The sequence below is a fragment of the Bombus huntii genome, chromosome 5, assembly GCF_024542735.1.
Source record: "Bombus huntii isolate Logan2020A chromosome 5, iyBomHunt1.1, whole genome shotgun sequence".
Taxonomy (NCBI): domain Eukaryota; kingdom Metazoa; phylum Arthropoda; class Insecta; order Hymenoptera; family Apidae; genus Bombus; species Bombus huntii.
Genome location: NC_066242.1, coordinates 14630645 through 14644206, shown reverse-complemented (window position 1 = coordinate 14644206; position 13562 = coordinate 14630645). Strand labels below are relative to the sequence as shown.

At 31.1% G+C, this 13562-nt stretch overlaps 2 protein-coding genes across 8 annotated transcripts; one reads left to right on the top strand and one right to left on the bottom strand.

Moving 5' to 3' along the window:
• Nucleotides 1-1417: 1417 nt before the first annotated feature.
• LOC126865754 (uncharacterized) lies at nt 1418-4497 on the bottom strand. Of its 3 annotated transcripts, none has more exons than XM_050618630.1 (3): nt 4335-4497; nt 1873-1989; nt 1418-1787 (listed from the first exon to the last, which is right to left on the bottom strand). In XM_050618630.1, the coding sequence occupies exons 2-3, from the start codon at nt 1980-1982 to the stop codon at nt 1619-1621; spliced, it is 279 nt and encodes a 92-aa protein (XP_050474587.1). In that variant the 5' UTR covers nt 1983-1989; nt 4335-4497; the 3' UTR covers nt 1418-1618. The 3 variants fall into 3 exon arrangements, with proteins under 3 accessions (XP_050474587.1, XP_050474588.1, XP_050474586.1); XM_050618631.1 differs by having other exon boundaries at nt 1873-1992; nt 4335-4456; XM_050618629.1 differs by lacking the exons at nt 1418-1787; nt 1873-1989 and adding an exon at nt 2224-3395 and having other exon boundaries at nt 4335-4479.
• A 679-nt stretch (nt 4498-5176) lies between these two features.
• Nucleotides 5177-13561, top strand: LOC126865748 (RNA-binding protein 39). Of its 5 annotated transcripts, XM_050618613.1 has the most exons (10): nt 5207-5343; nt 5428-5501; nt 5767-5840; nt 7848-7912; nt 9638-9961; nt 10175-10382; nt 10450-10716; nt 10806-10981; nt 11051-11221; nt 11458-13561. In XM_050618613.1, exons 3-10 carry the CDS (start codon nt 5823-5825, stop codon nt 11753-11755), a joined length of 1527 nt encoding a protein of 508 aa, XP_050474570.1. In that variant the 5' UTR covers nt 5207-5343; nt 5428-5501; nt 5767-5822; the 3' UTR covers nt 11756-13561. The 5 variants fall into 5 exon arrangements, with proteins under 5 accessions (XP_050474569.1, XP_050474568.1, XP_050474567.1 ...); XM_050618612.1 differs by lacking the exon at nt 5767-5840 and having other exon boundaries at nt 5177-5343; XM_050618614.1 differs by having other exon boundaries at nt 5204-5501.
• The last annotated feature ends 1 nt before the right edge of the window (nt 13562 follows it).

Sequence of the window (13562 nt, the reverse complement as noted above, 5' to 3'; positions counted from 1 at the left end):
AAGGGTAGCACTAGTCCGGAAACAACTAGAATCATTTGACCATAGATTCGTTTCTACTAAGGAAATTATAATAGTATCCATATGCAGTAATATTAATTATTAATTAAATATTAACTAACACTATTCCTACTACATAAAGATCTCTATATTTTATGACAGTTATTTGTTTCATTTATTATTTGGGGGTCCCTAGAACTCTATCTCCCTAGAAAAATGATACCTAATATGACTCAGAGAGGTACTATATTTTGCTATGGCTAAAATGTATGGTTTTAGTGTATTTTCTTTTTCTATGATTATACATTTTAATATGTTTATTTAGCATTAATCATTATATAAAACTCTTGTACTTTAGGATCTTCTCATTTCAATAATATGAAACTTTTAAAAATCCTATCCTTCGGTGTAAACAGTATGTACTGTACTGAAAAAAATAAACAAAGAAACTTTTAAAAATAGAAAGTATGAGTGAAAAATTTTTAATATTTTTATATATAAAAATTTATTTTATTTCTACTTAGTTATACTATTTTTATACATGAAATCATTAGAAATTCGTTCAAGTGCTGATCAAATTTCAATAATTACTTTTGTATATATCGTCTTTTTATTTAAGGAAATAGGAAAAATTGACATCGAATCTATTGAACTTTTGCAGAGTTTCTTCTCTGTATAATGATAATATCTGATGATATATACTTGCATATCAGGATAGGACAGAACATTAAAACAGTAAAATCCTACCTCATTACTCTATCGAATCTATGTATGATTTCTACGAGACTATTGTCCATAGTAGGGATTAGGGATTGGAAAGTTTTTCATCTATACAATGAAATTACATTTATCTGAATAAAATTTTAGTTAATGTCCAATTAAGTATATTGCTGTTGATCGAATTCACTTATTTGAACGAGAAATTCTATTATATAAATGAGAAAACATTAGCAATAGAAGGAGTTAGTAAATTTTTATTATACATTCATCTATGTAATCAAATAAATCGAATGTTTCTAGTATAGGCAAGTACTATAACCGAAACCTTTAAGCTGAAAGTTTTGATTTACGATTATGAAAATATATGATAAATACTTCTTTAATATTAAGTGATTACGCACATAAAATAGATGTAAAGTTTGATCTACATATACAGTTATAATCAAGGAAAGCTTTTACATAACTTCTTACAAATTATGTATTACTTTTTATGGTAGACTTAATTTAATATTTTTTGTGAACTATTTAGCGTAAGACGTGAAATACATATACTAATTTATGCAATATCCTATGTACTTGAAATTATATGTGAACAATGTATAGTAAATAATTTTAGATTTGAGCTTAATAATATAAAAAAGGTTTATGTATTATTATAGATATTAATTTGTATCCAAAAAATTATAAAATAGTGAAATACTTAAATTTTGTATAACTTTTATTTATATTCAGTAATTATAATGAAATAAAAACAATATTGATTAACAGAATTCAATAGAAGTTAAACTATTATTAATTTATTCAATATTATTTTACAAACAGGAAGGTAGAACTGTAAATTCCTGCTACTGTGTAAACAACATTACTAAAGTGGCAGTTACAATGTGATGCCTCTAATGTATTATAAGTTTCCTGGAAAATTTCCGTTCTCAATTTGATCATTCCAATTTGTTATCCAACTATTTGGGCACATTGCAGAGTATACTTTTTTGAAATATTTACATGCATCATAATCCTCACCATGTCGTTTTTTGCAACGTTGAAAATCCACAAAACTAGTGTAACAATATCTGTATTCAAAATAAACAGGAATAAGCAATCTTATACATTAACAGTTTATAAGAATTAAAATACATCAATTTATGTTTTGTTTACCTTGTCTGGTTTTGATTTGGGAATCTTGGGTCATATGGTGCTGTGTTTGGTTTCAAATCGATGGGGGTTTCTAATGTTGCCGCATTTCCAAGTTCTGTATATTTAACCATATTGATGCTGCTTAACAAGTTACAATGTATTATATTTATTAAAAGTGCTACAATCTGTCACCCTCCCTTTCTCCCACAAGGCAAACTCTTTACATGTTTGTCTCTCGCTTTAGTCAGTTTGTCTCTTGCATCACATAGTACACTATCACAAACATTAATTGCTTTCTCACTGCAGTCCTTGTTTTTACTCTCATATTACATTAATAATGTTCTTTAACTCGAAATATTTAAGAATTTGGGATACTATATATTTATAATTTTTGAATAACATATACTGTACATTCTATCTAGTAATTGAGAAAAGAAAAAGCTTCCCCATATTTGCATACATTTCTATAGAAGTTTTTCTTGGTAAATAATAAAAAGCTTTAATTCAAAGCTTTCATAAATTTTAAACAATTTTAGTATACATGGAGCTCTTTTTTAAAGTTGGTTAATAGCTATTCTTGTATATTTAAATACAACCATGTTGTAATTAAGAGAACACAGCATCTTTTGAAAGCACATTCATTGTAGATAAAACAAAGTAACAAAATGGAAAATGGTTGAAAATAAAATCAGCTATTTAACCAATGGTCTTGTGTTATCTTCTTCCTGACAGCAAACTTCTCTGTATTTTTTCACTTCAGCCATATAGAGTGACCAAGCATCCTTGGGTTGTTCAACAGTTTGTTCAGTCTTTGGTTTGGCAACCATTCCAGTTTTTAAAATTCTACCTCCTCGCCTCTTTCCTACCATCAAAGGTGGAGGAACAACAGTTTTTTCTTCCAAAACAGAAGTCGCCGGTTTTTGTGCAGGTTGCATTTGTTCCTGCATTTTTTTAAACATTTCCATAAAACTACCATCATTCTTAAAAGCATTAGATTGTGGAGGAACAACTGGATGAGATACAGTTGTTTCTGTATTATCTTCAGCTGTATCTGACTCGTACGATGGTGCTCTATGGTATCTGCGGCTTTCTCTACCTCTATGTCTATCTTTACTCCTATTACGACTGCGACTACGTCTCCTATCTCTGGAACGCGATCTTCCTCTTGACCTAGACCTTGATCTATCTCTCCTGGAATATTTGCGCGATCGATCTCTATCTCTGTCTCGATCTTTATCTCTATCGGGGGATCGAGATCGTTTGTACGATCTAGTTGGAGAAGATTTTGAAGTACTGCGTCTTCTTCTACGTCTGTCTTGTGGCGAGTCATTTCGGGAAGATCTACTGCTTCTATACTCCAAGGGTGAAGGTGAACGGCGCGACGACATTCTGTTTTTGTACCCATCATATGTTGTATAACTTGCACTATACATAGGAGGCGAAGGTGGAGCTGGTGGTGAATCTGTATTGGACTTGGAACTGCGTTCATGCCGTTTTGAATCCATTGTTGCCTCTCTCACCACGCTGAATGGACAGATGGACACCTATAAGGATAGAAACTGCCTTCTATGAGTACACTGCTCATTTCGTCTTACCAAGCCTTTATCTGATTGGTTTTAAATGTACGCGTATGCAAGAGACAAGTAGACTTATAGCGAGAGATCAAAATGTATTTAAATTGCCATTAATATAAACAAAATTCAATCAAAGCTAGGATTTTGTCTTCAGTAATTTTTATATATATGAACTTCATCCATTTATTTTTTTTACGATGCAATATATATTATAGAAATTCAGCTTTGATTGTATCCTTATCTATATCTCTATATTTCATTATAAGTAATTATTTCAATTGATTAAAATTAGTTTAATTTTATGTGGTTATATAATTCTACAATTCTTATACTTTGTTATATTATAATACAAATGATTATAATACTTTTAAAAATAGTATAATTTACATTATACATGATCATCAATCTAAATAGTACGATATTATAGAGTATACAACACTTATACTCATTTTTAGGTAAACGTATGAGATAACGTCTGATGTCTTAAAAATTAATGTTCAGTGTACTTCCGATGCTAATCAGAGTTTCCAAAAATTTAATCACGTTAAATTATGCTCGAATATGTATAAATTTAAATATAAATTTTTCTTCTGATACTCTGGAAAAAGAAATGGTCAAAATGGAAAACAGCTTTATTCTATATGTCGTACGACATCATTATTTCATAAAGGTTACCAAGATCAGCAATAACAAAAATATAAAAGGAGATAAAGAGAGAAAGAGATAAAAGAACGTGAAATTTGATAGAAAAAACTTATCCAAAACTAAATAGAATTTTCAATTAGCATATAAAATAGTTGTCGTAGAGAATATAAGTAAAATTCCTTTAAAACTTTCTTAAATATTTCGTTGACTACTTTAATCGCCTAAATAGCCTACAATTACACGAAATATCTTTATATAAAATACCTTAATCAGCCGTGCAATTGAAAACAAAATGGCCACTAGGCAAACTGCGCCAATCTGTTACGTCATGTACACCTAGGACAGTTAAAGCGTTAAAACTGATTCTGAGATGAGCTATGTGTTCTAGAGCGAAGAATATATTTCTAAGTTTCTCCGATAGAGTTCGCTCAAAATTTGCCTATCGAATTTCTTACCAAGAAATCTTTCTATTATTAACAAAAAATATAGTCAATCTGTTTGATGATATGACTCATTTTCTTTTTTATAACCTATAAAATACAAATTGACATTAAAAATGTAATTCATATATTTATATGCATATATAATATATAATAGTATAAATAATTCAAATAAATATTTTACAAACACTTATAACAAATATATACGTATATAAAATTATTCGTGAATTTTTTAAATTATTATAGTTTATCTATTTTCTATTAAATAAGTTATGTCGGGAATACGATCATATAATTCAGTCCTCGACACTCGCTAGGGACAAGCGTCTGAAAATTGAGTCGTGTCTGGTTATGAAAAATCAACATGGAAAGTCAGCAAGGACCTCGTTCCTACGAGACAGACAGAGATGAGTAAAATATATTTCTCTCTGTCTGAGACATTTGTAACATGTTAGGCATGTGCAGAACGAGGATCTTCTTGTCTTCCATGTTGATTTCTCGTAACTAGTTAGGACTCAATTTTCGGACGATACTCTACATATAATTATCAAATAAAAAATATAAAACCTATCAGTAAAAAGTCAATCAAGAATCTATAGGGACATTTTAAAAATAGTTGTACGGTTATGGTTACTCGAAAACTCAATTGCAAAAATAATGCATTCGACACTTCCGTGAAGGTGGCGCTTGGTTCGTTTATTCACATCCGGTCTTCCATTCTCTTTGGTCATCGTCGCATATGATTGCGTTCTTGTTCCTTAACGTTCTTTATCGATCTTGCGTTTTCAGTAAATTGTTAAACGTTTAAATCGTATGCGAGCATTCGTTAGTCTGTACGTTATACACAATATCCTCATAGAGTTTTCAATTCGACCACCGTATTTTAGATTATCGAGTGCTAATGCGTGGTATTTCAGAAAGCTCACCGACTCGCGCAATGGCGGAGGATTTGGATGTCGAGGCAATGCTGGAGGCGCCATACAAGAAGGGGGTAAGGCTTAATTTTTTTTTCTCTACTTCTTTGTTTGTCTCGGTTTGCTCCTTCGAGATCCTGACTTTTTTTGTCCTATAAAGTCTACCTAATCTCGACGCGCAAGAATACAAATACGGCGCCGTACCGTTCCGGGTATGTTCTGTCGTGTTGCGATCGAGAAAAATATGAATCGTCCTTTCCTTCCCATATATACATGTAGAACAAAGTACGCCCTTGTCTCATACCGACTATTGATCAATACCTCCGTTTTCTGTACTTATAGATGGTACGTAACATGTACCCTCGCGCTCGTAGGATGTTCGGCAGCGAGTTCCTAGAATGCACTTGAAATACGAGGTATTAAGAAAAGCCATCACTAACATCATTTTTACTTAATTCTTTTTTCTTTATCTATTTCTGATCTTTTTTTCTAATTTTTTTCTCAGAAATCGTAACGTTTATTATTTTACGACGTAGATAGAATTGTTACTGCCACCATTTTACGGTTATAGAGAGACAAAGGAAAATACACATGCAAAGTATAAAGGTTGTTTATATTAATTTATTTAAAACAAAACAGAAAAAGAAATGTAGAAATGAAAGATGGATTTGTTAGGTGCTGTTCTGCCATGTGCCATGCTATTCTATTTATCTTTATAACATTTATATGTGGTAAAATGAATCAACTTATTTGTGTAAGCATCGAATAGCTTTTATATGTAGAATCAATAATACTGTTGTCTGTAGTATTTTTTGCAGTAGAAGGGCATAATATTTATTGATTTTTACTATGTACCTTCGGCATTGTTAGGAGGAACAAGAAAGGTATTTGTCGGATTTTAAAATTTCAAGCAGTTTCATATTGGCTGTGTTTTCTTTTAATTCATAGGAGTTTTATTTATACATCTTATTTATAATCATATATTGATTCCCTTTTTTAGGGAATCATATGTTGTTATAATTGTTTAAGATCTCTAAAATTAAAGGGAACAGTGGTATTAATGAAGAATTGTATTTTATGAATATTTGTGATATTAAATTACAATGTATATGTGTATAGTACAAGAGATACAAAATAGTTCTTATTGAAAGTTCTACATGTTTTATAGACAGGGCAGATGTAATAATCAGATTTAATCTATTTAGCAATTTGAGATTGCTAAATATTTAAATATGTTTTTTCAATGTGTTATGTATGTTATTCAAAACTCCAAAAAATGTATATTATTAAAGTCTACTTTTTTCATCATATGGTAGACCTTTGTTTTTAACTATATGACTACAATTACTAATGGTAGTCCACTAAGATGCTTATGGTGTTTTCATCTTTTGCAATATTTAAGATTTTCCATCAACATAACATTATTTGTCTCATTTAAAATTTGAATGTACATTGATATAGTACTTCACAAACAAAATGCATGGTAAATTGGCAAGCAGGAAATAAGTTATATGGTTCAAATGAGAAAATGTTTTAAAATTGTACAATCAATATTACTGAAGAATTGGTAATTGACTAGAGGATTAGTTTTATATTCATGGTAGATAAAAAGATATAACATCCGTAACATATACATGTAACACCATTATCATCATTTCATTGTATTAGTGCCATATACCATGTGTATGTTCGCTTTTAATCATGTGAAACATTTTCTCTGTACAGCTAAATCATCTTGTGGTATATCTACTGGAAGCTGCAAATGATCGTTGATCGTTTTGTTCCTAATTATGAGATAGTTAAATCAATTATACATGCAGGGGTTGTAGGTTAGCAATTAGGGTTCACATTTCGTGTTACATTAAAAACGTACTGTCTTTGATGAGGGCTCTCTTTTGCAGAAGAAAAAGGATGTGTGGTTGGCCATTGGTAGTTTAAGACCAAGGCATGCTCAACCCAAGATTGCAATGCTTTCCTAAAACCCGATAAAACGATTGGTAAGTTTGAGCCAGGTGTGTGCGAGGCGTCGCAACACTATGCTCGCCCCGTTTCTCTCTGTCTCTCTCTCTCTTTCTTCTCTGTGTCCTCATCTTAGCCCCCTCAGACCAATATAATCTACCTGGAAAAAGAGAAAGAGCACGAGAGTGCATCACCATCCAGCAGCAATAGATCTTCGATAACAGTGTTCAAAGGAGAGTTATCTACATGGTTACAAAAAAATTTTTTTTTAACAGAAGACAGAACTTCATTATTGAGACATATTTTATTTTGAAACTATTGTCAAAATTTAAATTGTACAATATGTACATAGTTTATCTTTATAAAATTTACTAACGTTCTATGATTTGCTTTTTGTCCCCTTGTTCGCGCGTCCCTGCCACATCGGCTGGCTGGCATGGCATTCAACTGTTTGCTGTTCGTAGGAGCAGGACTCCTCATCCAAAGACAAATCCTCCAAGGAGAATGGGTCTAGCCGTAAATCATCTGGGTAAGCATATTTCACTTATTATAATCAATTTGTAAACACAATTTGTGCTTATTATTAGAATTAATATTTGAACCATTAAATCTATTAAAATATATAAGTAAATGTTTTATTTCTACAAGTAACGGTAATGACTACATGCCAGTAACGTACGCTACTGAATGGCGGTAAACGAAAGTGATAATTACTGTCACTGATTTTTGTTGCAAACCCTGAATGTTTTGTTATCTTTTCATATCTTCCAATGTAATTTGATCATTCTATCCGTCATTTGGATCTCATAAAAAATTGTAGTTTATCTTGGTTAACCGATAATAATAAGTCTTGCTTCCTGATTACTTCTCCAGAAATTACTATAATTTCAGTAAAAATGGTAAGGAGCGCAAAATAAATAAATTTAATTATTTCGTTTTTGTTATATTATTATATACATTTTTTAAAATAGTACTATTATAATAGTTGTTTTTATTAATTGAACAAATTTAAGTAAAAATTACATCTGATGAAAAACCATGAATGAAGAAGTAAATGGATTGAATTTTTTGAAATCCTTGTTTTACGAGAAAAATATCTGTTGTTAAAAAATTTATCGAAGTATTAGATTTTTTAAATTAGCATTAAAATTGGATTTTAATGCATGATTTATAATATGATAAAACACATGTGTCTGTAAATAAACTACTTTATCTGAACCTTTAGCCTTATAGATTGAAATACATATTCGATTGTATGTGAATATTTCAAATTAGTCATTTGGTACATACATATAACTGTTTGAAGTTATATTCTCTTTGTTATAGACCCCATACAATTAGTGTAAATGCTGGTTATTTTCATAATTCCAAAGGTTAGACCTGAAGATGGTAAGTATTTAGGAAGAATATCTGTGCTACAGATTATGTTAAAAATCTGAAATGTAATAAAAAAAGGATCATTAAACAAAATAGAATATGATGATTAAAACATGCAATAACACTTGTACAGATGTTATATTTTATAATATATTGATTGGGTTATTTTTATCACATGTGTTTAATTATACAATTTAATGAAAAATTATTAACCCTTTGCGGACGGGACGGTTCGAAGTCAACCGTACCGTGGGGCCGAGCTGCTGCCGTGATAGTCATTTAAAATCCCTAGCGCACATTTTTGCTTAGACGCGATTTTCGTTCGTAGCACTCCAAGATGTCAAATTCTAGACATATGTACATGAACAGATTCTCCACAGGATAAATAAAATGACCTACATATGAGTCTTTTATATATATGCATATATGAGATATATGAGTTTCTCGACCATAACGACGCGTTTACGTGGGATACATATATGAGTCTTTCGGTTCTATCAGTTGTTTGGCCAAATACATATATTAGTTCCTTGGCTAAATTGATGGTTTACGCAGAACGCATATATGCGGCGGCAGTCCGCAAAGGGTTAATATTAGGATTATTTACTTATTTGATTATTTATATCAGTTAAGTCGTACTGTGGAAATAAAAGCTAATTTTAGAAACTTTTTTACCACTAAGGGTTCGGATTAATAAGTGGACATATTACAATTTAAAAAATTACATTGTACAAATTAAACTTAAAATTATCAAGTTCCGTTTATTATTTACTCAGATTTACTATATCATGTACATACATCATGGAATACTAATTAGTTTTATAGGTTTTATTAAAAAAACTTCTTAGTACACTTTATTGGTTTCGTTCTTTTACAGGAAGAGCAAGCATCGTTCTCGTTCCCGCTCTCGATCACGGGACCGTCGGGAGAAAGATCGTCGCGACCGCGACCGAGATCGAGACAGAGATCGAGATCGTGACAGAGATAGAGACCGTGAACGTGATCGTGATCGTGACCGTCGACGTAGATCAAGATCAAGAGATCGGAGAGACCGCGATAGAGACAGGGATAACAACGATAGAGATAGGGATCGACGGGATAGAGACCGAGATCGAGACAGAAGAAGGAAGCGATCCCTCACACCAATTACACTTCCCAGAGCAAGGCTACCATTTGGAAAGGGTGTCAGTCCCCTTGGCATGTAAGTTTGCATGAATTCATTATTTGGTAGAAAATGCAAAATAGCCAAATAGCCTAAGAATATAAGAATAACATATTTCAAAATTTAAAACTTTTCCACAAGATATTTTAAAGCATGAAACTTAGGGTTGCATCACTTTTGCGTCTATAATTTTTTGTGATAAATTTTAGAATGTCAATGTTTTTAATTTTTTGTATCTTATATTCATTTCAGCAGAAATGATGAGCTAACACCAGAGGAACGGGACGCCAGAACGGTGTTCTGTATGCAATTAAGTCAGCGTATACGTGCTCGAGATTTGGAAGAATTCTTCTCGAGTGTGGGCAAAGTTCAAGATGTCCGACTTATCACATGCAACAAAACAAGAAGATTTAAGGGTATAGCATATGTAGAGTTCAAGGATCCTGAAAGTGTGACATTGGTGAGTTAATATATAATTTATATTTGATATTATGTTTATTCTTATAATTATTTCATTATTTTCGCAGGCACTTGGTTTGTCGGGTCAGAAGCTTCTCGGTGTTCCCATAGTAGTACAGCACACTCAAGCTGAAAAGAATCGCATGGGTAATTCCATGCCAAATCTAATGCCAAAAGGTCAGACCGGACCTATGAGGTTATATGTTGGATCTCTACATTTTAATATTACAGAAGATATGCTTCGTGGTATTTTCGAACCATTTGGAAAAATTGATAACATTCAACTGATCATGGATCCGGAAACTGGTCGAAGCAAAGGCTATGGATTCTTGACTGTATATATCAAATATATATTAAAATATATTATAGATTATTCAATCATAATATTAGTATTTTCTTTAAAATATATTTATTTTTATTACAGTTTAGAAATGCTGATGATGCAAAAAAAGCTTTGGAACAGTTGAATGGCTTTGAACTTGCTGGAAGACCTATGAAAGTGGGTAATGTTACAGAACGTACAGACTTAATACAGGGTCCATCTCTTCTTGACACAGACGAATTAGATCGAAGTGGTATAGATCTTGGTGCTACTGGAAGGTACAATATTCTTATATTGATCACTTTTTGTATTTTAATAAGTTACTAATTAATATTAAAAATATTTAGGTTACAGCTAATGTTCAAATTAGCGGAGGGAACTGGACTTGAAATTCCCCCTGCAGCTGCAAATGCACTAAATATGGCTCCAGTTATGTCAACACCACAACCACCACCACAAGCTGCTCCTCCTATAGCGACACAGTGCTTTATGTTATCTAATATGTTCGACCCACAAAAGTAAGTCTTCGTAATTTTCTTAACATGTAACAGGCATATCTGTAGACCTAGTATTAGATTACTTCTTTCACTGGGGGAATGTATATGCTAGATAAATTATGTTATCTTAAAATATCTCCCATGCATATCATTATATGTATGTTCAGAAATGATAACGTAACACTACATTAAACAACTACAAATTGTTTAATAATTATGCAAAGATTAAATTCAAACAGAATGATTTTTCGTTTCAGTGAGACAAATCCGAATTGGGCCAAAGAAATCCGTGATGATGTTATCGAGGAATGCAATAAACACGGTGGTGTATTACATGTGTATGTGGACCAAGCCTCACCTCAGGGTAACGTTTACGTTAAGTGCCCGTCAATAGCGACAGCAGTTGCGGCTGTCAATTCGTTACATGGTAGATGGTTTGCTGGTCGAGTAATTACAGCTGCCTACGTGCCAGTTGTAAATTATCACTCACTGTTCCCAGACGCGATGACGGCTTTGCAATTACTAGTTCCGAGTGCTCCACGAAGGGGAATGTGATCTTAAGCAGTGCGCAAACGCTAATTACAAATATGTAAATTTTAGTATTACATCTTTTCTTACTGGTAACCGAAAGGAAATTTTTGTTACTGTAACAGATCCGTTTAAGTGTCGTTTTAAGCCATACAGGTATTATTATCAATCACAAAACACACCTGCGTGACTCTTTCATACGTTCATAAAGATGACTACCTTTGTAAAGAGCTCTCATTCGATATTAGGGATTTTGACCAATTAGTACACGCTGTAAAATTGTTCTCAATAAATCTCTAGATGCTCTATTAGAGTATGAGAGTGAAATTACCCTTTAAATAGTTCATTAATATCATATGTGTACAATGATTTATGAGTACTTACGTGCATTCACGTATCGAATTATATTTTAACAAATTCAGTGCAACAAGATATCGAAAAACTTCATTGCCTTCTTTGTTAAATATGTTAAGTAATAGATCCTTATTTAAGTATTCTTTTTTATTACCTGTAATAACTATACAATTGAACAACTTTCGACGCTTAACCTGTTAGAGTAAAATTAAATTTTAAGTAAATTTTGAAAAAAGTGGAAAGATTAATAGATTGTGATTTTAGTGCAAAGGCGTTGGAGGTGGTAATATATACATATATAAACATATATATATATATATATATATATACACACACCTTTCTTTAAAATTTTCCGATCATTAAAAAGATCATTGAAACGTGCACAGCACATGTTCTTTATACAAAACCAAGTAGGCGGTGTTATATTAACGGAACAAGTAGAAAAGTTTTTTTAGGCAGAAGTCTGCAGGTAATGAATTTCTTTAACAGGTATATGTTACTAAAAGCAATAGTACAATAAGCATTATTTCTAATATTTTTGAAAACATAAAAAGATCACAAAATTAAAGATAGAGGTACTAATTTATACAATAGTTTTTCATATATCTATTTAATTATATATAATGACCTTTCGAATCATAGAGTAACTTAATAGTTAGCCGAATTTTTAACGTTGTACTATCTAAAGAAATAAATCACAAACTAGTATTCTTCGTTGTGAATGAATAATTAATATTATGTCAAATCACTTTAAGTCAATGAGATGAGATGAAAGGTTCTATTTAGATATAGAATTTTAATATTGTGAAACTTATGGAGCATCAAAAAATTGTTTTTCAAAGCTTATGATAACTGTTATATGTAATTAGATAGACGATAAAAAAAACAAACTTTATTTACCCTGCAGGCCTCTGTTAGTTTAAAAAATCCATTATAATATAATCTATGTAAAAAATTTTGTAAATTATCACCGTTCATTCATATATGTAGTGATACTACTGCTATTTCATATTACTAAAATGTGAATGTACACTTTGGTAATCAGAAATTAAAAAATTAATGTGATAGTACCATATGGATGTGAAATCCTCTTCTAGAATACAAATGTAAATGCGCAAACAATATTTCTTTAACTTTATTCATTTATATATGGAATAATTTAAGTAGATTGTAGTATACATAAGGTTTTCATTTCTTATTTTAGATTAGAATACAAAGATTATTTTTTAACTATTCGCTGTATCGTAACTTCAATTACAAATACTATTTTGAAAAACACTGAAAAGTAATTTTATTGTGTACGTTTTATAAAAATTCTACAAAAAGTTGAAATTATTTAATAAATTAATAATAACTGAAAATTTACATATTTTTATATTTTGAATCACATATAATCAGATTGGATCTCTTGAGAGGAGATAGTAACAAAAATATTAAAAAATGATACACTGTTGAAATAAATTGAAGAATGTCAATTGAG